Source organism: Lytechinus pictus, chromosome 16, assembly GCF_037042905.1.
Source record: "Lytechinus pictus isolate F3 Inbred chromosome 16, Lp3.0, whole genome shotgun sequence".
In the NCBI taxonomy this organism is placed as follows: domain Eukaryota; kingdom Metazoa; phylum Echinodermata; class Echinoidea; order Temnopleuroida; family Toxopneustidae; genus Lytechinus; species Lytechinus pictus.
The window spans coordinates 2,159,268-2,181,045 of NC_087260.1; the positions used below are offsets into that span (position 1 = coordinate 2,159,268).

The 21,778-nt window shown below is 36.3% G+C and overlaps 1 protein-coding gene across 1 annotated transcript; it reads right to left on the minus strand.

Moving 5' to 3' along the window:
- Positions 1–10,779: 10,779 nt before the first annotated feature.
- LOC129279015 (microtubule-associated protein 1B-like) lies at positions 10,780–20,885 on the minus strand. Its single transcript, XM_064111631.1, has 2 exons — positions 20,530–20,885; positions 10,780–15,988 (listed from the first exon to the last, which is right to left on the minus strand). Exon 2 carries the CDS (start codon positions 15,882–15,884, stop codon positions 13,251–13,253), a length of 2,634 nt encoding a protein of 877 aa, XP_063967701.1. The 5' UTR covers positions 15,885–15,988; positions 20,530–20,885; the 3' UTR covers positions 10,780–13,250.
- Between the last annotated feature and the right edge of the window lie 893 nt (positions 20,886–21,778).

The following is a 21,778-nucleotide window of genomic DNA, read 5'->3' on the forward strand; positions in this document are numbered from 1 at the left end:
CGACATCACAAATCAAATAATTGAAATTTTAATAACTTTTTAATTATTTGATGGATTTTCCTCAAACCTTCAGCAATATTTTTTATTATATTTTCTGCTGTTTTTACTATAAACTTTTTGTCAGGGTGAACTTCCCCTTCAAACCCACTTGAACGATACGTGGTATCATCTAGAAGATGTATATAACATAAATGTTACACATGAATAACCTCTACATACCCAAAATTAATTTAGAATGTTACAACTTCTACTTTACAAAAAATGTAGTGGTTACTCACATTTTTAAGAAGAAGCAATTTTGATTTTTTATTAATACAATGTATATAAGAAAAAATAAGTTAAATTTTTGTTCAATTCAAACAATGTATAAAAGAAAATATAAATAAATTTATTGTTCAATTCAATTGTCCTTTCTTTCTTTTAAAGAATTTGAAACTACCAAAATATAAAAATTGAACTTTGATATGCCTGCATGAAGTGCACAAAAATTGATTTATTGTATCTAAGAAGCTGTATTTACCTCATCGATCAAGGGACTGCCGCTCTGATGCCCAAGTCATTGGAACTCGGTATTATTTCTGCTCGTGAAAGAAATCATCAAATGGAAAGGCCATCCCTTGTCGAGTATGAAACCTCTTCTCCTCATCCCGGGTGTAGGTTGGTACTAGGTACCAGCCCAAGTGCTGGTATCCTCCAGAAGACCTGTTGTTTCCAATGGAAGTTGCATTATAAAAAGCTGTGACAGTATTACCGACAGGTAAAAAATGAGACATGTTTTCGATAACGAAAAGCAAGTTTTAGATTTTGATAAAAAAAGTTTTTCAATTTCGGTAGAATACATTTTTTTTTCAATAAACTATTCCATATTGTAAACTTCATAACTTACATACTGAGACATTTTCAAATCTGTTTCCTTAAATAATTGGTTTAGATGTTGGTTGGAAGCGCCCCCCTGGCCTGAAGGCCCCCCAAAAAGGGGCGTCAGGATGGTTTTGGGAAGCGCGTTCCAACCACGCAGTCACTGTCCTATAATCCAGGGGCCGCGGAACGGTTTTCAAAGTGGGGGGGCTGAGCCAAAAGTGGGGGGGGGGGGGCTGACCATGCTAAAAATCACAATCATATGGTTATTTTTACGTTTTTTGTACACGGTTTTGGAAAAAAGTGGGGGGGGCTGAAGCCCCCCCCCTGGTTCCGCAGCCCCTGTAATCAGCTTAGGCCTTGGCTTAGTCATGTAAGTGACTTTTTAAAAAAAAATTAATAAGTGGAAGAAGTGTGAAAATACAAAAATAGCACACTCTCGCCATTGGAATATGTCAAGAGACGGAAAATTAACTAAAATAAGTAAGTTCGACCTCGCATAGCTAGTTGAGCTGAGTGCCACACTCAGTCACAATCACAGCTCAGCCGGCCGCCCAGCGAGGCGAAGCACCGCATCGGTGCCCTTTCCAGGTGAACTATCTCGAAAAGTTTGCATTAAGTATCAGCTTTGTGAAATGCAATAACTTTAAAAAAGTAGAGGAAGTGTGAAAATGGAATATGAAAATACGAAATAGCACACCCTCACCATTAAAATATGTCAAGTGACGGAAAAATCAACTCAAATTTGCAGACCTTGAACACAGCTCGCCGGTGGCGGTATCGGATATCAAGATATTCTCGTTGCAAGGGAACCCGCTGTATTTTCTTTCAAAATAGCTCAAAATACACTGAAATGTCAAATTTTCTGTCGAGAATGTATTGTAAAAACATGGATTATGCGGGGAAATACTTTTGAAGTAAGGTTTGAAATTTTATTTCATGAAATTCTGAAGAAGAATTCAAGTGGTCGAGTTGTCCGATTCAGAGCCAACCCTGGACAACTCGACCGGGACGAGTTGTCCAGGGCAGCGGGTCGGGCTGTCCAGGGTCGGGCTGTCCGGTGGTCGGGCTGTCCCGGAACTAACCCAGAGAGCTAGAGCTCCCGCCCGCGCAGCGGGCGGGAGCTCTCTGGGTTATTCCGGAACCAGAATAACCTTCTATTCGTTGGGTAGTGCGCAAAGGTAACGCGCGAATAAGGTCACACCGCCATAAACGTATGGGACCAGGTAAAGTTTAACTTTAAGTCCGGTCTAGAATTTAGGATTCACACGCACTGGAATGTAAAAAGAAAAGAGTATATCTCTGGGCAGCTTCACCATATTCAAATCTATTGATAAATAATGATAGTAATAAACAAGATTTGGGCCTACCTTGCAATAGTATTTCCGCGCTCTTTTCGAAATCCATTTGCTGCTGCAAAATTAATTCAATCGAATATCAAAAGTCGCGCGTGCGCGCGCAGATATGTACGTAGCGGAAATTGCACAAAATTGCAAACAAGTCGATGCTACATGTATAGTATGAAAATGAAGAAGAAGAAGAAGAAAGAAGAAGAAGAAGACTATAAGAAGAAGAAGAAGGAGGAGGAGGAGGAGGAGCTAGGAGGAAGAAGAAGAAGAGGAAGAAGAAGAATCGAGGAGGAGGAGAAGGAAGAAGAAGAATTAGAGCCGAAGAAGAAGAAGAAGAATAACATTAACAACAATTAACAACAATTAAGATCAATTAAGAACAATAAGAAGAAGAAGCAGCAGCAGCCCCTCTGGCGGATTAATTTCACCGGGAAAATTAAAAAAACGGGGAAAAGAGAAAAGGGAGGGAGAAAGAAAGGGAAAGGTGAAGGAATTAAGGGGCAAAGAAAAGGAGGAAAAGGAAAGGGAAAGGGAAAAATGAAGAGAAAACGAACTAATACTGAATTTTCTTAAATGAAAAAGGAATTAAGGAAAATTAACGAAAGAAGAACGTTTGAGAAAGAACCAAAATCATTCTGAAACTTGAGGCCTATATAATTAATGCAATCTATAGCATGATGGGAAATAAATTAAAAGTTGACAAAGTGGCAAACAATAGCGGAAACGAAGGTATAAAGAAGGGAATTAGTCAAAAGCTAAATTGGAAAACAAACACGACCGGGCTGATTCGAAGATTGAAAATAAAGAGCGGGAAGAAAGATGGACAGCATACAACATTGTGCTATTTTCTGAATATAATGTCAAAAATATCTCAAAGTTAGATTCTCATGAAAATGTGATTTTTGTTATATATCGCTCGCTTCTCTCCCTCGGGACTTATATCAAGCAGCTTTTTAGCACATGCACCATACTGCGTCCTTAATTCGTTTTTGTGTACTCTTCTCGATACTGCCACAAAGAATCCTGTTCACAGTGGCGTTCTGCACCACAAAAAAAAAGAATGGAAAGAGAGAAAAGTAAAATATATTATACTATGGATATCACGTCAAAATCTATCACAAAATTGGATTTTTGTATTAAAAATGTCAACATTTTTGCTCGCTTGCTTCGCTCGCAACTTCTTTTTAAACATAAATTCTGCCCAATATAATACGCAATAGGCTGGCCCTCTAAAAATTTTTGCCTCATTATACCATTACGCCTACCATGTATGACCGGAAATTTTTTGGCTCTTGCCCCCCTCCCCCCCCCCCCCCCCTGGCCACCGACCCCTGTTACGCCGCTTGAGGAAGAAGAATAAGAAAAGCATACAATGATACCTGTTGAAACAGGTATATATATACATATTATAACATATAACATATATGTATATGTATATGTATTATGTATATATACATATATATATATATCTTTAAGAACAAGATAGAATACGGTAGGCGTCCTGACCATAATAGTCTGTAATTACAGATGCTTAAAGCTAAAATGGTGTCCTGCGTCATCTTTTGAGTTGGCCTCATCACAATATGTTTCATACTCACACCTCAAGAGCGTTTGGTACAAGTAAACTTGTCATCACATTATACATATATATATATATCTATATACTGTATATTATATATACTAAAGCCTACCGTTGTTTAAACAGCCATGCTTCATTTATTGAGAATTTAATATTAAAAATCAAACTTTGTTCTTTAAGATTTTGAATATTTCTTTTAAACAACTATCTGACTATACTATAATGATACTATAAGGTATAATAACCAGCTGTGTATAAACGATTCAACATCGTTTTTAGTGTGTAAGCCTCTTTCTCTCTCTCTATCATTCCCACTCTCTTCTTTTTGGGGGGGTTTTCGGTTGAAAATTTCCTCTTCTCTTCCCATATGCATATCCTGTACTAAAATCAGAAAAGTCGTGTGACTCCTTTATAATTAATTACTACTAAAGTCAGAGACTCGAAAACGATTATTACATATATAGGAATAAATTGAATCAGTTTTTTTATTGATGTGTTTATGTATTGAAAATGTAAATACCTTCTTAACAACCAATAACATTAAGCATTAAGTCAAGATTACGAAAGCACACAAACGGGGTTGGGAAGGATAAAGCTTTTGTTGAAGATTGACCCATCTAGCTGAGAATTTTTTTCTTTACTTTCGCTTTGTATTAATGACATGCCAAAACAAATCAACCCGGCCCCCCCCCCCATCCATCATTATTAAAGAGCCGGTTTTATTGTACATAGCTGCGTCGCTGTGAAAGAGAGCGAGCGAGGGAGGGGGTGGGAGAGAAGGAAGGAGAGAGAGAAGGGGTGTATGGGGGACGGGTAGAAAGAAACGTAATGAAGTTGGAAAAAAAATGTTTGTATAATATTTTGTCCCATGCAGCAACAAGGTAGGATAAAAACAAAGGCTTTGGCCTAAGCGTAATCATAATAATTTGATATTTCTGATTACGCGTTGCTGAGAGAGAGTATAGGAAAATGATAAAGGTGTGGACAGAGGGAGTGATAGAGGAAGAGAGAGAGAGTGTGTGTGTATGCGTGTGGGGTGTATGTGTGATGACAAAGAGGGAGGTAAGGAAAGATGAGAGAGAGGAAGTGTGTTATCGCTAAGTACGCACGATCGACAGAAAAAAATACAGTAAATGTATTGAAATTGTCCGTCAAATGATGACAAAGAACAGCTGGGAGGCCTTTATCTTACATAAATATTGGTGAAACGTAACAGCAGTTTCGTCCTGATTTTTTGGAGCTGCCGAAAAATTTGCAGATAAAGTCTTTTGTCTATAGTCCAGGACAAAAAGTCTGCTGTTTGATTCACCAATTTTCGACAAAGACTTCTTGGTCGCTCCTTGTCATGAAGGGCATTTGACAATTAATACATTTTCTATGTTCTTAAATCCGTCGCACATCGTTGAGTTAAATATCCCTAATGAGATACGCATGAAGGAAAAACATTCCTAGTGACTGGTGGGAGAAGAATTCTTATTTGCTCTCATGATAAAGGCGTATTCGCACGTACGGGCAGATCAAAAATGAAAATACATTATAAACAGCATAAATCTATGATAATAACCCTACTGAAAGAACACACTGTCCCACACTGTGTAGTGTGTACCACAGTGTGTTCACAGTGTGGAAAACAATGTGCAATCACCTTCACACTGTGATATTTGAGCATGTCAACCGTGTGAATCACAATTCACGTAGTCGACCATGTGAACACGCTGTGGACAGTCATATTGTCTAGGTGTCCACAGTGTGAAAATATCTATACAATAAAGAATTTGAGCATCTTAACAGTGTGAATAATACTTTCACACGGTCCACTAAGTGAACATACTGTGATCATACTCTGTTCTTTTCAGCAGGGTTAATACCTCATATTTAAGAAACTCTATATATGGCGCTTTAATCATGCATTTTAAAGAAAAGGGACTTCAGGTGTTTCTTGAAAGTACGGTCACTGATAATTTCAGGAATATTTTTCGGTATGTTATTCCAAATTCTTCCAAGATCTAAACTGGGGGTGTTTCATTAACATTTTGGTCTGACTAAAATAGTCAGAGCTGACAATTTAGTCAGCACTGACAAAAATTTAGTTGGAGATGCTGAATTTGTCGGAGAAAATGAAATTAGTCGGAGAAAACCTTAATTTTTAAATGAAACGCCCCCCCCCCCCGTACGCTCAGAATTTGCTAAAAATTGACCAAAATCTTATTTTCATTTCTCTTTTTAATTAACGTGAAAAATAGGAAGAGATGATTCGGAACAGAAAGGAAAAATAAAAGAAATAAAAGTAGGAAAAAAGAGAAAGAAGAACACGAAAGAAAAAAGTATTAACAGTACACTTGTAATAAGAACAAGGAGTATGGTTGGGCCATTTTCCCTACGATTTTGTCCACTCTTACAGTCACTAGCGGATCCAGGATAGTGGGCACAACCGGCCCGTGCCCCTTTTTTAGAAAAGGCACAATTAAAATTTGTAATGTAAATATGCGGTCAAAACACGAGTGTGCCCCCCCCCCCCCTTGAAAGTGAGGACCTTTTTTTCTTTCTTCTTTCTTTTTTTTTTTTTTTTTGCTTCTCAGTTTTTCCGTGGAAGAAATTTCCTTAGATTTTTTATGAAAACCTTTTTTTTTTGCTTGTCTATTTTTTTTCGGGAAAATGTGGCCCCCCCCCCCCCTTTGAGGGAAAAATCCTGGATCTGCCCCTGCTTACAGTAAATAACAAATTGCAGGTATCATGCATTGCCTAAAAGTTTTATTGTTTTATTGCCTTGCCATGTGAAGCTAAGTCATGCAAATACCAAGAAAGAACTTGTCGGGTGTATCATACGACAAGTCCCGTTTTATCCGACGGTTACCGTAGTAACAGTGCCTCTCAGCCAATAAAAATCTATAGGAAAGATGTCAGATTCTGACAACTTGTCGAAAAAAATATTGATGAAACCCTCCCCTGCTCGTGCTCCTCTTCTATTTTTTATTGGTCTCATCAATTAATACTGCCCTGAATCGAATCAATAGACGTCTGGCCTCCAATTAAATTAGAATGGAGTACAATGCATCATTTTATTTGGAGAGATGCTAGAAAAGAGCTTTGGTGCAGAGATAATTACTTACATTATTCATTTCATTGTGATGCAGTCGTCGCTCGTACAATACAACATTATTTCTATCATGGTTAGCAGCGTCGTAATTTTGTGATGTCACATACAAGATCACTCAGTAATTAACTATGTATCTATCCGCCCACATGCATTCTTTTCCCTGCATGAAATAATTAAAAAGCTGCGATGAGGGTAGACAATCGCCTTGCCAGTAGATCAAGCTGATCTTATTGAAACTCAAATTTTCATTCTAAAACTTGTTTTGAAGTCCAACATTGAGGTGTTTGTGGATCAGTGGATAAGTCCCTGGACTTGAACCAGAGGGTCTGGGGTTCGAATCCCATCGCAACACTCGCGTCGTCTGGCAATGTACTTATCTAAGTTTGCCACTACCCACCCAGGGGGGTGTTTCACAAAGATCGGGATATGGCCATAGCCGCGCCAATGACGCAGTCACATCTCCCCTGATGCAGTCGCCTTACGGCGAGTCGAAATCAGTCGTTTTAACAATTTTTTTTGGTACCAGCTACATGGGTGGTTTCAATAAACATGATAAAATCAGATAAAACAGCTATTTCGACTTGCCGTACGGCGGCCGTAGGGGGAATGTTTCTGTTTTTCTGTTCTGTTTATGGTAACTCCCGTAGGAACTCGGCAGGACAGCGTTTTTACTGGTAAAATGTGTCTGCAGCATAAAGCTAGCTTAAAATTACACTTAAAGGTCAAGTCTACCCTAGAAAAATGTTGATATGAATTCTTATAGAAAAAAATCAAACTAGCATAAATTCGGATGTAAACTAAGAAAGTCATGACTATTTAAAGTTTCGCTTATTTTTCACAAAACATTGATACGCACAATTCAGTGACATGCAAATGAGAGAGTCGATGATGTCCTTCATTAACTTTTTCTTTTGTTTTTTTATTGTTTGAATTATACAATATTTTTTGTATCTTTTTACAGATTTGAAGACAAGGACCAATTTGACTAATAATAATAATAATAATAATATAGGGTATTTATATTGCGCACATATCCACCTTGTTAGGTGCTCAAGGCGCTCCTATATTACCCGGCTAAGCTAGGCGTTCATAAACCATATAGTATTAAACAATGCTAATTCCACAAATTCAGGGAAGAACTAATCGTTGTGTCACTTGACAATGAGGATAAAATAAGATTATTTCACATTTCATATAATATTTTTTTACAAAAGAAATAGTGAGTGGATGATGTCATCAGTCTCTTCATAATGATGAAATTGTAAGTGTTATGCTTGTTGGATTTTTCTCTTTTTATTCAAATCAACTTTTTGTTGGGGTGGGTGCTTTAATACGGTAAGACTACTAATTTTAATTCTGTATAGATTTGCAAATGCTTTCCTGATTTTGTATTAACAGCATGTAATTTAATGATATCTTGCTTTATTATGATTATTTCATATGTGGACATATTGCCTACTACTCAAATCTGAATATTCATTTCGATTTGTCATCTTTGGCTCGTATGACAACGTCATGTTTGCATTATTAAGAACTGTTTACACAGATGGTCTCTCGGTATTCTTCTTGCATGGTCATCCCCGACTTTCAAAACAGTTGCGCGGCCCTTATATAGATCATTTTAGATGGATCATGTAAAGAAATAAGCCAAGACAAACACTTCAAATTTCATTCTGCTTTATAGTCGTATCATTCTATATTGGCCAGGAAATAGAGTTAAACAGAAGCCACAAAATATGACAAGCATGTCTGCTTTGTATGTCACCATCATTAAAATAAATCATAGTAGGAAAAACAATGGAAGCAATACAATAACAACGGACAATGATAGGCCTATATACATTATAGGCTATGAATTTCTCAACAGTAATGCTAGATAAATATATATTCATGAAACAATTTTACATTAGAAATATCGGCATTCTCCACCATCAGAAATTTTTGAAACAAACTTGAAGTTGGTTCAAATCTGAACCGACTAACTGTTGTTAAAAATTAAACAATTGCATGCTAAATTGATTTTTTTTTATCCACCAGTTGGTCAGTTCATATATTAATCAACTTTAGGGTTGGTAAAACAAAATTCTGAGAATGCAATAGTTGGTCAAGCAGTATATCCACAATTTTTCGTAAGAGGGGGGGGGGTAGGTAAGAGGGACACCCACTTCTTAAAAATTAGGACAAAAAAAAAGGTAAGAAATCAAGACATTCTTAACTTCTCCGTCGAATCACAAACTCTTGTCTTTTTTGGAAAAAAATGTCCAGGGGGCGTCTTCCATACTGCTAAGTGCACTTGTATAATTTCAACATAATGTATAATATCAGCCAAGCTGTTCGGGAGTAATATATACTGATATACGGGAAATTTATCAATATTCAAATCATTACTCTGCTACGGCTATACTTGTATTATTCTAACTCACTAAAGTTATATATAAATAAGCTTTGCTAAACTATTAGAACAAAGATGAATTAACTTATTTCATAATTAAATAGTATGAGAAAAGAAAATGCAAATAAATGGTGCTTCTGAGGACATCATTGTGCATTCTTATGGCGAAAGAATGTAAAATTTTATATATTTCGGTCTCTTTAGACCCTAAATTATGTTTGATGAAATCAAATTAATAATGTTTAAAATTTTGATATATTACAATAGTAATAATAATAATAAAAATTACAATGTGAGTTATAGAGCCCCAAATCTTTAATTATTAATCACAATATAAATCACACTATAAAATATATAATCAATCGACTCCTGCAAACAAAACAAATGGAATTAGAGAGGCCCGTTTTCATAAAATCATAATAACAAGATGTAAAGATGTAAACCTAACTAAGCGGATTTTGACAAATCATTAATCGTTTATAATAACCTTAAATATAAAATTGATTCACTAAATATGAAAAATCGCATAAATATGGAAAGACAGAGCTATTATTCATTTTATACTATGATACGTTCATCAATATACCTTGCATTTATTTCAAAAGTTGGAAGAAAAAATGCAGGATATTCTTTTTTCCTAGTTAAGTTGCACAGACAGCAGAGTATTTCAAAATTTCAAAAAGTCGAAGAATAGTACATGAATAATTATCGAACTATTAAAAGGTATACATTAAAGAAGGCCATGCACATTATTATACATCGTGTCTATATGATTATATTCAGTATTTTCGCTATACTGTATATACAGAAGGCATAACTTTTTATCAATGTACAGTATTTTCTTTTGGTAACAAAATAATTGGACACGTTGATACCATCGAATAATGTTACAGTATCTCACTGGACGGACCTCGAATTATTTAGATAATACATACAGAAATAAAGTCGTAACTCTCTTGTCAAGCGAGCGAAGTGCGAGAAGAGAATATATTAAACAGCTAACCATTTTTTAGCTGAGCTGGAGACCAGGGGCCCATAACACAAAGCTTAGCAATGATCGTAGAACATTTTTCTATGATTGATTGCATTGACTACAATGTACATTCAATCGTAGAAATCAAGCGTACGATCAATCGCTAACCTTTGTGTTACGGGACCCAGATTATTTCATTGTTAGGACAGCCGAGAGTTTCAGTATATTTGCACAAACTTTACATAACAAGCACATACATTGTATAAAAATAAACTACTTATGTGCATAGAAAGATAACTTCAAGAATAGTATAATTGACAACAACGTTTGAAACACTAGCGTACCTACGGGGGGGGGGGCAGAGGGGGCACTCTGCCCCCCCCCCCCTGACGAACTTGAAGACCTCTTTTTTTTTTTCTTTTTTTTTTTTTTGCTTGTCAAATTATTTTCTGGTACGAGAACCTAAATTTTTTTATTGAAGACTTTTTTTTTTTTTTTTTTTTTTTTTTTTTTTTTTTTTTTTTTGCTTGTCAAATTTTTTGGCGGCCGAATTTGCCCCCCCTGTGGAAAATCCTAGGTACGCCACTGGTTTGAAATGATTAAATTGAGAATTAATGAATTTCTATTTAAAACAATTTCTGAAAAATAACTAACCAAATATTCACGGTTGTATCATTACTGAACAAAATAATTGTTTTTCTATCAGCCCCTACTATTGATTTGAACTAAAAATTAAAAGTCCAGCACTAAAAAAATACCATCAATAGGCTTATCGGATGTGAAAAAAAAAAAATTGAATTAAAGGTGAAAATCAAACAAGCATTTTTTTTTAAATATCTATACCGCTTGTGACAATATACATGTAGACCATCATTTTTGTAATTCAAATTTTGCCATCCAATACAAATGCTACTTAAATATGACATGGCCAAGATATACCCTATAATCAAACACAAATATGTATTTTTCAAAATTTAATCGTCGTTCTCATTTATACTATAGTAATCACTTTTCACTGCAAAATGAATATTCTTAAAATATTCAGCATCATTACTTTGTATGCAGGTATCTCCAATAAGGTATGGCAATGCAGAGTTTGACTAGCTTAGATGAGCGCTTTGTTAGTCGCCATGGCAACGTTCAGTCTGTCGTTCAAGATCACAATGAATGCCGATTAATTCTTTAGTCTGGTGGTTTCTCATTTTAGTAATTTAACCGTTTAATCAAATCATGTGAGCATTACACACGGCCATGCTACGTGTTAATTTCATTTGGTGAGTTTCTAAAAAGAGAATGAATTAAGGTATGCTAGGAATCCATTCCCTTCATTACAATTACCACGATCGCAAATAATTTAGATTTATTCACTTCAGCAATATTTTTGTGTTTTTCTCTGTTTTATTACAAATTTCAATTCTGATTTCTGAATATTTTTCATGTTTTATCAATTTTTCACACCTGCTATTATTTCATTGATTTTAATTTATTTAATGATAATACACAATACACGATATCTAGGCATATCATACATGATAATAATAATAATGCACTTCTTATATAGCGCATTTCAGACCTGAAAGGACTATCAATTCACTTTACAGAAATAAAAATTATACAACATAAGGAATTACTTAGAATAACACTTAAACAACATCAACATTAATCAGTTACATATGGCATAAGTATAGGGAAAGGTCGATTTGAATGCTTCATTAAAGAGAAATGTTTTAAGTCCAGGATTATTTTGTGATCGGAGAGTACTGGGGAGGGAATTCCAAAGGGTTGGGGACTGGGGCACTGTATGAGAAGGACCTTTCGCCATGCGTCTTGGTTCTTACATTGGTTCAAACTCGCTTGAAGTTGATTGGAATCAGTAAATTAGGGCGAACAGACTGGCACATTGGCGGCGCAAGGATTTTTCATATGGGACCGGGAGGGGGCCGGGGGTGGGCCGGGGGTGGGCAAGATAACCTGAACGGGACGTCATTAAATAAAAAGGAGTAGTGTGGATCTAAACAACCCAAAACACTCTGTTTTATGATCTTCTCTTATTCCTTCCTTCCCTAATTTCCCATTCTTTCTCATCTCTAGTTACTTGAATAAAATATGGGGGCAATCACTCCCTGCCCCCACCCTGTGGCGCCGCCTTTGATTCAACATGGGTGATGCGCAAGCTGTTCAATGCATGATATACAATGGCTTTTTGACTAATTATATCTCGCTATGCACGACGTGGTCTTTCACTAGAACTTCTTCAAAGGATTTGCATTTTATGCTTCTCTGTGATCTCTCACATGACTCGAGTTTTTATTGATTTTGATTATAGTGTTTCACTCACATAAATCTACAAAAGCCCTTTGGAAGCAGGATATTGATTGATTGGTTAATTAATCAAATATTTATTCAATTAATTAATCAATCAATAACGAGATAGATTATGGAAATAATGTCGTAGGCCTAAATGTGTATGTGCACGTGCTGGGTGGTGAGTTCATAATTAGCCTTAACTTTTTTTTTTAATGCAGCCAGCTGATGCTAAATGATTTTTATAAATGTTCGATTATTAGAAATGGACTGGTGTTGTAAATAAAAAGTCACCTAATTTTTCATAAACTCGCAAAATCATGCATTATACAACAAAAAAGAATTCAACGAGTAAGAATATTGTTCAATGATATCTTGAGTATCCAATTTAGTTATGAAAACATGGGTCTAGGTAAGATAATAGTTTATCATTTCCCTTATCCAAGTAATAAACTCCTTCACTACAGAGAAGTGTTCGGCACGACTCGACCGGGAATCGAACCCACAACCTCCCGTTGTTTAGGCGACCGCTTTACCACTGAGCCTCAATGTCTGGTAAAATACATTACACATTAATGAACCACTTGGGAAAGAGCTCTATCATGTCTATGTCATGGTTTATTTTACGACGCTTAGAGTAGAATCATTTTTTTTTCAAGTGAATGATAAGATTACCGGTATAAATGGTTGCTGATGAATTAGCTCTTGTTCGGTGTTCCAGATTTGGAGTCTGGCTTACGCTTGGTTTTCCGAGGAACATCCTCGTATGATGGACCAGCAAGCCTGCCGCCACCTGCTTCTTTGTGATACTTCGGCTCCTCTTCAGCTACAACCTTCAACCTTGCCGCTTGGATATTCGTGTAATGCGGATCTCCACAGATATTTGGACGGATAATCCGACCCGACTTTGTCTCGTAGACCGGGCGGTCTTCCTTCTTGATTTTCAGTTTCTTTTTCTTTTTCTTTCCAGATCTTAAAGAGACTTCGTCGGCCTCTTCTTGAAGTTTGATCATGTCTGGAGGAGGACGGATCCACACCCCTCTCCTGACGGATGATTCCGTGGTTGCTATTGACACGTTATCACCCTCACTTGTTGCTCTGCTCGAGAAGGACTGCGTTGACCTTGTGCTTTTTACCGTTGGTGGTCGTGATACATCCACCATGGATGATGTAGGACTCGTCTTCTTTTTCGTGGAGGACGCGTTACTCTGTAGGGAAACCGTTGATTTGGTAGTGTCGTGTAGATTCTTCGACTGGCGAGACTCGAGTACTCTCTCCGATGATGCCATTGTATGCTTCACGTCTTTGTGCCTCGGAGAATCCGTAAGTACTTTTGTTTCTTGGACCCTTGCAGGAACGGATTCTTTTTCAATGACCTGCTTGTGAACTTCCTCTTTGACGACTTTCTCTGTTTTCTGCTGTTTTATAGTTTCAACTGCTCTAATGTTATCATGCTCTTCTTTCTTTGATGACCTTTTCCCTTCAGCAGATGCTTCCTCAGGTTCTGGTCCAAGTTCTTTCCTCTGTTCTGTGATAAGCTTGCGTTCTTCTGTATGAACGACTTTTTGGTTGGTAACACTGGCCTGTTCTTGATGAACCTGGGTTACGGTAGATGTAAGTATTGCAGGCCCAATCACTTCTCGCTGTTCATATTTCTCAGTTTTCTCAACAACTTTCTTCGGAGACGTTTTTTTCTTACTCTCTTCTTTGACAATCGAGGTTGTGGTATTTGAATCGGTTGTCTCTTCTTTCATCTTTTTCCCTTTCTTAAACTTTTTATCCGCTTTGATAACAGTGGCTATATTTTTCTTTTGCTCTTCATTTTTACTTTCAGTAACGACATTTTCGGTTGTTGATATGACTTCTACATTGGATTTCTTTTCTTCTGTTTTCTTATTCGATATTTCTTCTACACCACTTTTCGTTTCTTTCTTCTTTTTGAATTTTTTCTCCGCTTTGATTACTGTAGCAATGTTTTTACCTTGCTCCTTTGCATCTGTTTGGGAGTTTACATTTTCAGTAGTTGATACTTCGTAAACTTCATTTTCTTTGATCTCTGACCTATTATGTACTTCCTCTTGTTTTATTGCCGTTGTATTTTTTGTTATATCTTCTTCTGTCTTTGATTGAGAATGCTCTTTATTTGATATTTTGGCTGATTCATTCTTCTCGATTGATTTCTTTTCTACTTTAGACGAAGAGTCTATCTTTTTCGCAGACTTCACGTCGACCACCTCATTCTTCTTTCGAGAAGGGGAATCTGTGGCTTCGCGACGTGATGTCTTTGCTGATGTGGCAGTTCTAGCTACCACTGTTGATGCGATGGCTTTTTGTTCTTTCTTTGCTTCTTGAGCAATCTCCTCTCCGCCAGACCCACGGCGGGAGTTACTTCGTTCTTTCCGTTCAGGGTCCATCTTCAGGAAAAGTTGATTGTCCATAGAGGTTTCCTTTTTAGGCTGTGATTCCGAGGCATCAGAATGATTCAGGGATTCTTCCTTCTTCTCCACTGAATCTTTAATTTCATCATTGTTCTTTACAGGTGACTCATCGACTTTTTCATCATCAGGTTTCTCCTCGATCTCTTCTTCAGGTGGCTTTTCTTCTTTCTTTTTTGGTCCCTTCGGTTTCTTTTTCGACTTTTCCTTCCAATTACCAGACGACCTCTGCATGATGTTTGGCTCCATTGAATTGTCGCGGTAACCCTTGAATAGATCTTCCCATTTATCTTGAGGTTTCTTTGTGTCTTCGTCCTGGCACTCCTCCGGTAGATGTTGCTTGAAAAAGCTTGGTATAGAATCATGACGGGCATTGCCTTCGCGTACGAGAATCTCACAAATTTCGGTACTCTGCTGCTTAGCGGCCACGAGGAGTGGGGTCTTATCCTCGAAGTTTTTCATATCAGTGTTGACCTTATTCTTGTTTTCTGGAGTGAAAAACACTCGAACAGCCTCAACATTTTCGATCATGACGGCATGCATGAGGGCGGTGTTGCCATTTTCATCCATACGGTTAGCATCTACCTTGTTCGCTGAGAGGATAAGATCGACCATATCCTCTTTTTCATCTTCCATGCAAGCAGTCATCAAAGCTGTTCTGCCGTGTCGGTCCGTCAAGTTAACATCGGCTCCATTGTCCAGGAGGATCTTGCCTATCTCCTCCCGGCTTGACCTGTCGCTACTGAAACACGCTCGGATGATCGGTGTCCGTTGTAAAGAATCCTGGATGTTGACGTTGACGCCATCTTCGATGAGCCGACGAACGGCGTCAACGTCTTCGTTCCCGACGGCGCGCACCAGTTCACGTTCTTTCGCGTTTAGCGGTTTGTCCGCCATGGTCTATTATTACGCTGATGTATGTCGCAGTTGGTCATCTATGTCTGCAACGTTCCTGGAATAAATTCTCGCCAGATGTTCCTTGATCGGCAAAATCTTGTGAACTGTATTGAAAACAAATGAAACAAACAAAAACAAAATTGATAAATTTAGTTTTCAATCTGAATAATTTTGAGATTTGGTATAAGGCAAGATTTACAAACTGTGAAAGAAATTGCAGGAGCAAAGTGAGATCAAAAGAGAAACAAGTGGAATGCCTCTGGCGGTCTCACCTGCATCACGTGATTCAATATAGCAGCAGTGCTGACTTTGAAAAACAACCTTTTAACAATTATTCACAAAAAACACCATTCATATGATACAATACTACGTTCATTGACATTTGACCTTGACAATGTGACCTAAAACTTGTCGGTGATAGTTGATTACCCCTATATCCACATTTTATACACTATATCTATAAACTTTGAAAGTTATGACAGCAATCTAATAATTACCTCTAAAATGGCAAAAGTTCAATGACCTTAAATGACCTTTGACTTTGGTCATGTGACCTGAAACTCGCATGAGATGTTCAGTGATACTTGACGACTCTTATGTTTAGGTTTTATGAACTAGACCAATATACTTACAGAGTTATGATGGTAATTCAACAAATACCCCCAACATGGCCAATATCCATTGACCTTTGACCTTGGTCATGTGACCTGAAACTCGCACAAGATGTTCAGTGATACTTGGTTACTCTTATGTCCATGTTTTATGATCTAGACCAATACACTTACAGAGATATGATGGTAATTCAACAACAACAAAAAAACATGGCCAAAGTTCATTGACCTTACATTACCTTTGATCTTGATCATGTGACCTGAAACTCTCACAGGATGTTCAGTGATACTTGATTACTTTTATGTCCAAGTTGCATGAGTCAGATCCATAAACTTTCAAAGTTATGATGGTAATTCAACAGATACCCCCATTATGGCCAAAATTCATTGACCTTTGACCATGGTCATGTGACGTGAAACTCATGCAGGATGTTCAATGATACTTGATTAACCTTATGTCCAAGTTTCATGAACTAGATCCATACACTTTCTAAGTTATGATGACATTTCAAAAACTTAACCTTAGGTTAAGATTTTGATGTTGATTCCCCCAACATGGTCTAAGTTCATTGACCCTAAATGACCTTTGATCTTGATCATGTGACATGAAACTCAGGCAGGATGTTGTGTAATACTTGATTAACCTTTTGGCCAAGTTTCATGAACTAGGTCGATATACTTTCCAAGTTATGCTGTCATTTCAAAAACTTAACCTTCGGTTAAGATTTGGTGTTGACGCCGCCGCCGCCGCCGTCGGAAAAGCGGCGCCTATAGTCTCACTCTGCTATGCAGGTGAGACAAAAACTAGCAGGGATTTCTGTTCAATTACTAATAAGGTGTGTTAGTACAGGGTGTAATCGAAAAGTACATTGTAACATTGATACGAAGATATACAATGAATAAAATAACTAACGCATTATAGTATGTTTAAAACTTGTTGTTTTCCGCGTACATTATCATATATAGTCTACAATGGAGAAGATGTACAAAATAAAGACACTAAAACTCCCAATAGAGATCTTCGCGATGCTAATACTAGGGGGTAGGAATATTTATATTTTTCAATTTTTGCAGGAAAACAGTAACAAAAACTATACACAACCACTTAATTTGTCTCTCACTGTAAAAAGAAAAAGGAAAATGAGACGTAATGTACCATCAAGCAGTTACGGTATACATAGGGATATTTTCATTAGGATGGAAGACGGCCTAAATATGCCGTCATTATTTTCTAAATTGAATTACACAGTGCGTATCAAAAAAAAGTTTACACTTAGAAAAAATCCTGTAAATTTATACATTTGTAATATCCTGAAGATTTTCCAAATTTTAACATTGGTACAGATCTATTTAAGCAAATGACAATATAACTGTCGAAAAATATTTCCGCTTGAGTAAGCACCACTTACTTTTAAAAAGTTAGTGAAAAATGATTTGCGCAGAACTTTGAAATAGTTATGGGAATAAAAGTAGACCTTAATCATAAACAAAACGTTGAATTTAGCTAGTAAAATTGGTTTGAGGATATCTTTTACCTTTTTAACTTGTTTCCTTGTCCAAAACACTTCGAAGAGTGCATTGCGCCCCACCCCACTCCCCCACACACCAAGGCCATCGTGGCGATATTTGCTTTACACTGAGCTGTGATTTACATGAAATGGCTTAGGCTTGATTTTCATTTTGTTAATCATTGTCAAGCTTGGAAAAGGTGTGGAGAAACAAGTATTAAATGAAAAATGAAATATAAACCCACTTTAAATGATAAAAACTTAGTGAAAATGCTGGAGATGTCTGATATAAACTTTTGTTCAGATTCATTTATGTCCTCAGATCCATCTGGCACAAAAAGGGTAAAGGTTGTGCTTACTAAGTGTTGACATTTCAATTTGGGTGGCAAAATCGTTCCAAAATGCTTACGTGTATCTGTTGTATTTCAATTGACTAAAAGTGCAAGGGAAATGTATGAGAAATGTTTCGCAGGGTAAATTTGATTTCGCCCTTTCCCCTTGACACAGCGTGAAAACGAGCATTTCTGCGCAAACAGATTTCTGCGAGCTTTACAAAAATGGACAGTGCTCACTCAATTGTAACATTCTGTCAAAACTTTTACTTTCATTGGATAGATGAGACCCAAACCTAACATTATATGTGAAAAAATTACCCACATGTTGTATATTTTTAATTCCCAGGGCTTTTTCAAAATGTAAACTTTTTTTTGATACGCACTGTAGAGTTACAAGACCTATTTTGATTATTCTTCTCCCTTCTTTCTTCCTTTTCTAACTCTTTTTTCCTCCTCGCTTTTTTATTCTCGTTTTATTTCATTGATTTAAAAATCTTATACGGAAGAACAGTCGCCCCTGCCTCTGCCATTTGGCATCACCCATGTCATCAACGCTAAATTGCTAAGTATGTTTGGTACTTAAGAAGAAATTATTTACATATTTTTTTTATTATACTAATTCTTCAATCCATACCCAGCCCTGAAGGACCAAACATTATTCTAATGAATCCTTCTATTTTACTTTAAAATTACTGAAATTGATAACATCAGAATATTAACCTTTTTGCTGTTGTGATTATTTTTTTTCTAGTTTAATTTGCTCCTTAAACAATATTCGTCTTTCACGGTCTTTCTTTTCTCTTTTTTTAAACTTCAGTCATTTTATCAGACCAAAATTAGCACCAAAATGTAAATGGAACATACTGGACTGAGGCAATAATACAATTTATTCATTCATTTTCTTTTTTAATAGCTGCGTTCAAAAGATTTTTGTCATAATACTTAACAGATCGATACCTATCCTCATAAGATCTTTGTCTCTATAATCAAAGTCGTAAATAATGTAATTGTTTAATTCAAAATAATTCATCAAACTCTGAAGATAATTACCAGTAAGTCAAATAGGCAAATGCTCTTAATATAGTCACAATTTTCGAATTATAGACAAGTCTACTGAGTAGACCTATTAGAAGTGATTAATGTGGTAAAAATAGATTTTAAAGTAATATCAAAACAACAACTAAATTAATTTGAATTGTCATCGTATCATTTTGGGTAGAATATGCCCTACACAATTGCTGATGCTATATATTGTTAAACTATTATCAGAATCCCCGTAGTAACTTTGACTGCATTTGTGTCAACTTTGAATGAATAGAGAGATTTATTTTTGTCAAATGAATACCATTCGTGTTTTGTTATACATTTGCCTGCGTTCATGTGATCTGTATTTTGAATCGATTATTAGATTACTCTTTGTATTGTATTAAAACTAAACCCCTCAAAAAAGTTTTGTAAATCTGAATTTGGCCCGTAATTTCTTCAAACTCCCAATGTTACACTATGCATATTTGATATCATTCAAAAGATCAATAAATTCTCTTTAAATTTATACCATGCTTGTAATGATCATGCCATCTCGAAAAGAGCAGTATTAAAAAATGTTGGATGAGGTCTGAATTGAAAAAGCTGCAAAACGAGCAGAAATAGTCATGAAGGGTCAATAAAGAATATGATTCTTTGTCTGTGTCAATAGAGATGAAAATACATTCAAATCAAGCCCCTGCTTCTTCATTTCTGATGTTTTGATGGGGTTTATGTAGTGGTTGTTCTGTGAGATAACATGGTTTGAAATACCCATGCATGTTTGTTTGTTTATATGTTTGCTTGTGCAGAGGTGTGTTTGATTCCATGTTAATGTTGATGTAAAGGTGCTTGAAAACAAAAGAAACCGCTGAGAAACTCATTCATCACCACGGAAAAAAGACCAGTGACTTTCAATATTGTGTCATTTTGCAACTTTTCAATTTTGACCTGGCCCTACATTTCAAGGCACTGCAAGTCCATGTGAACCAAAATCACATCATGTAGGGTATGATTTTAAAGACAAATGGTCTATTCATTGGTATCAATCACACATTAATATTTACTCAAACCGATCGAGGAAGGATTATCGATCAAAGTCAGATTTCCAAACATATTTTGAGGAGTTTATGTTATTTAAAAATAATATTAGAATGTTCGTACTTACGATTGGACGATAGAATTCATGATCTTAATAAATCTTAATGTCTGGATACGTTATCTCATTAAATCCTTGAATAAAATTAAAAGTCCTCAGTTAGTTTGATGAATATATTCCAACAAAAATGAAATCTGAAACCTAACTGACAAGGCACTTGTCACGTTCACCACAGCGGCATCAATTAAATATCCATTGTAACGAGTGCATGAAATGAAATTCATATCAAATCAAAGTGTTTTTTCCTGTTAAACCGTAGGAGTTGGTATACCGCATCGAAATGATACACAGTTATTTAACGTTTTTTGTCAATACCATGTGCGAGCGATGCGCTGGTGTATATATCAATTGCACGCACAATATCTAAGAATTAATTTTGCCCATCCCGTATTTCATATTGAATGATGAAGAGTCCTTAGCAACGGAATACCACTCATAAGCTTCACGTCGCCATGCATCTATTGTGTTCGCCAGTATAATGATTGCTATTTATACACAGGAAAGGGGGCGTAGACCCTTTAAATCATTCCTTAATTGCCTTAACATGAACATGCCTTATTGAATTTTATTTACAAAGTGACGCATGCTCTCGAAAACTCTGCACATATGTTTGGGATCTTTTTAGACTTCTCCAAGGCCTTCGACACAATCAATCACAATATATTATTACGTAAACTCGCTCATTATGGGATGCGTGGGAAGGCATTGTAGTGGTTCAGGAGTTACTTATCCAGTAGACGTTAGTACGTAATATTGAATGACTACACATCAAATATGTGAAATATAAATTGCGGAGTCCCGCAGGGTAGCCCGTCAGGTCTTTTGTTGTTTATTATTTACATCAATGATTTTTGTAAATTATCCGATATTCTTTCATTTATATTTGCCGACGATTCTACTCTAGTAAATACAGTCAATTCTGAGCTAGAAAATGTTACTCAGTGAATAAGAACTAATAAACTATCCCTAAATCTGAAAAAACCGAAATATATGCTATTTAGTAACACTATAGACACACCCGGCCGCAAACATGGAGTTGGATGATACCCCTTTAGAACTTGTTTCGTTTATAAAATTCCTACGCATAACTCTCGATAACAAACTTTCGTGGAAATATCGTGTCGAAAAAATAGTAAAGCTATCTCACGCAATATTGGCATAATGAATAAAACTGGAATTTCATTTTCCATCACAAACCCTATTAATGCTTTATTCTTCTTTTATTTTACCATATTTGTATTACGGCATTCTTGTTTGG

Bases quoted from the DNA above. Each gene is read 5' to 3' on its own strand.
- LOC129279015 (XM_064111631.1), bottom strand. From the start codon at position 15,884: ATGGCGGACAAACCGCTAAACGCGAAAGAACGTGAACTGGTGCGCGCC.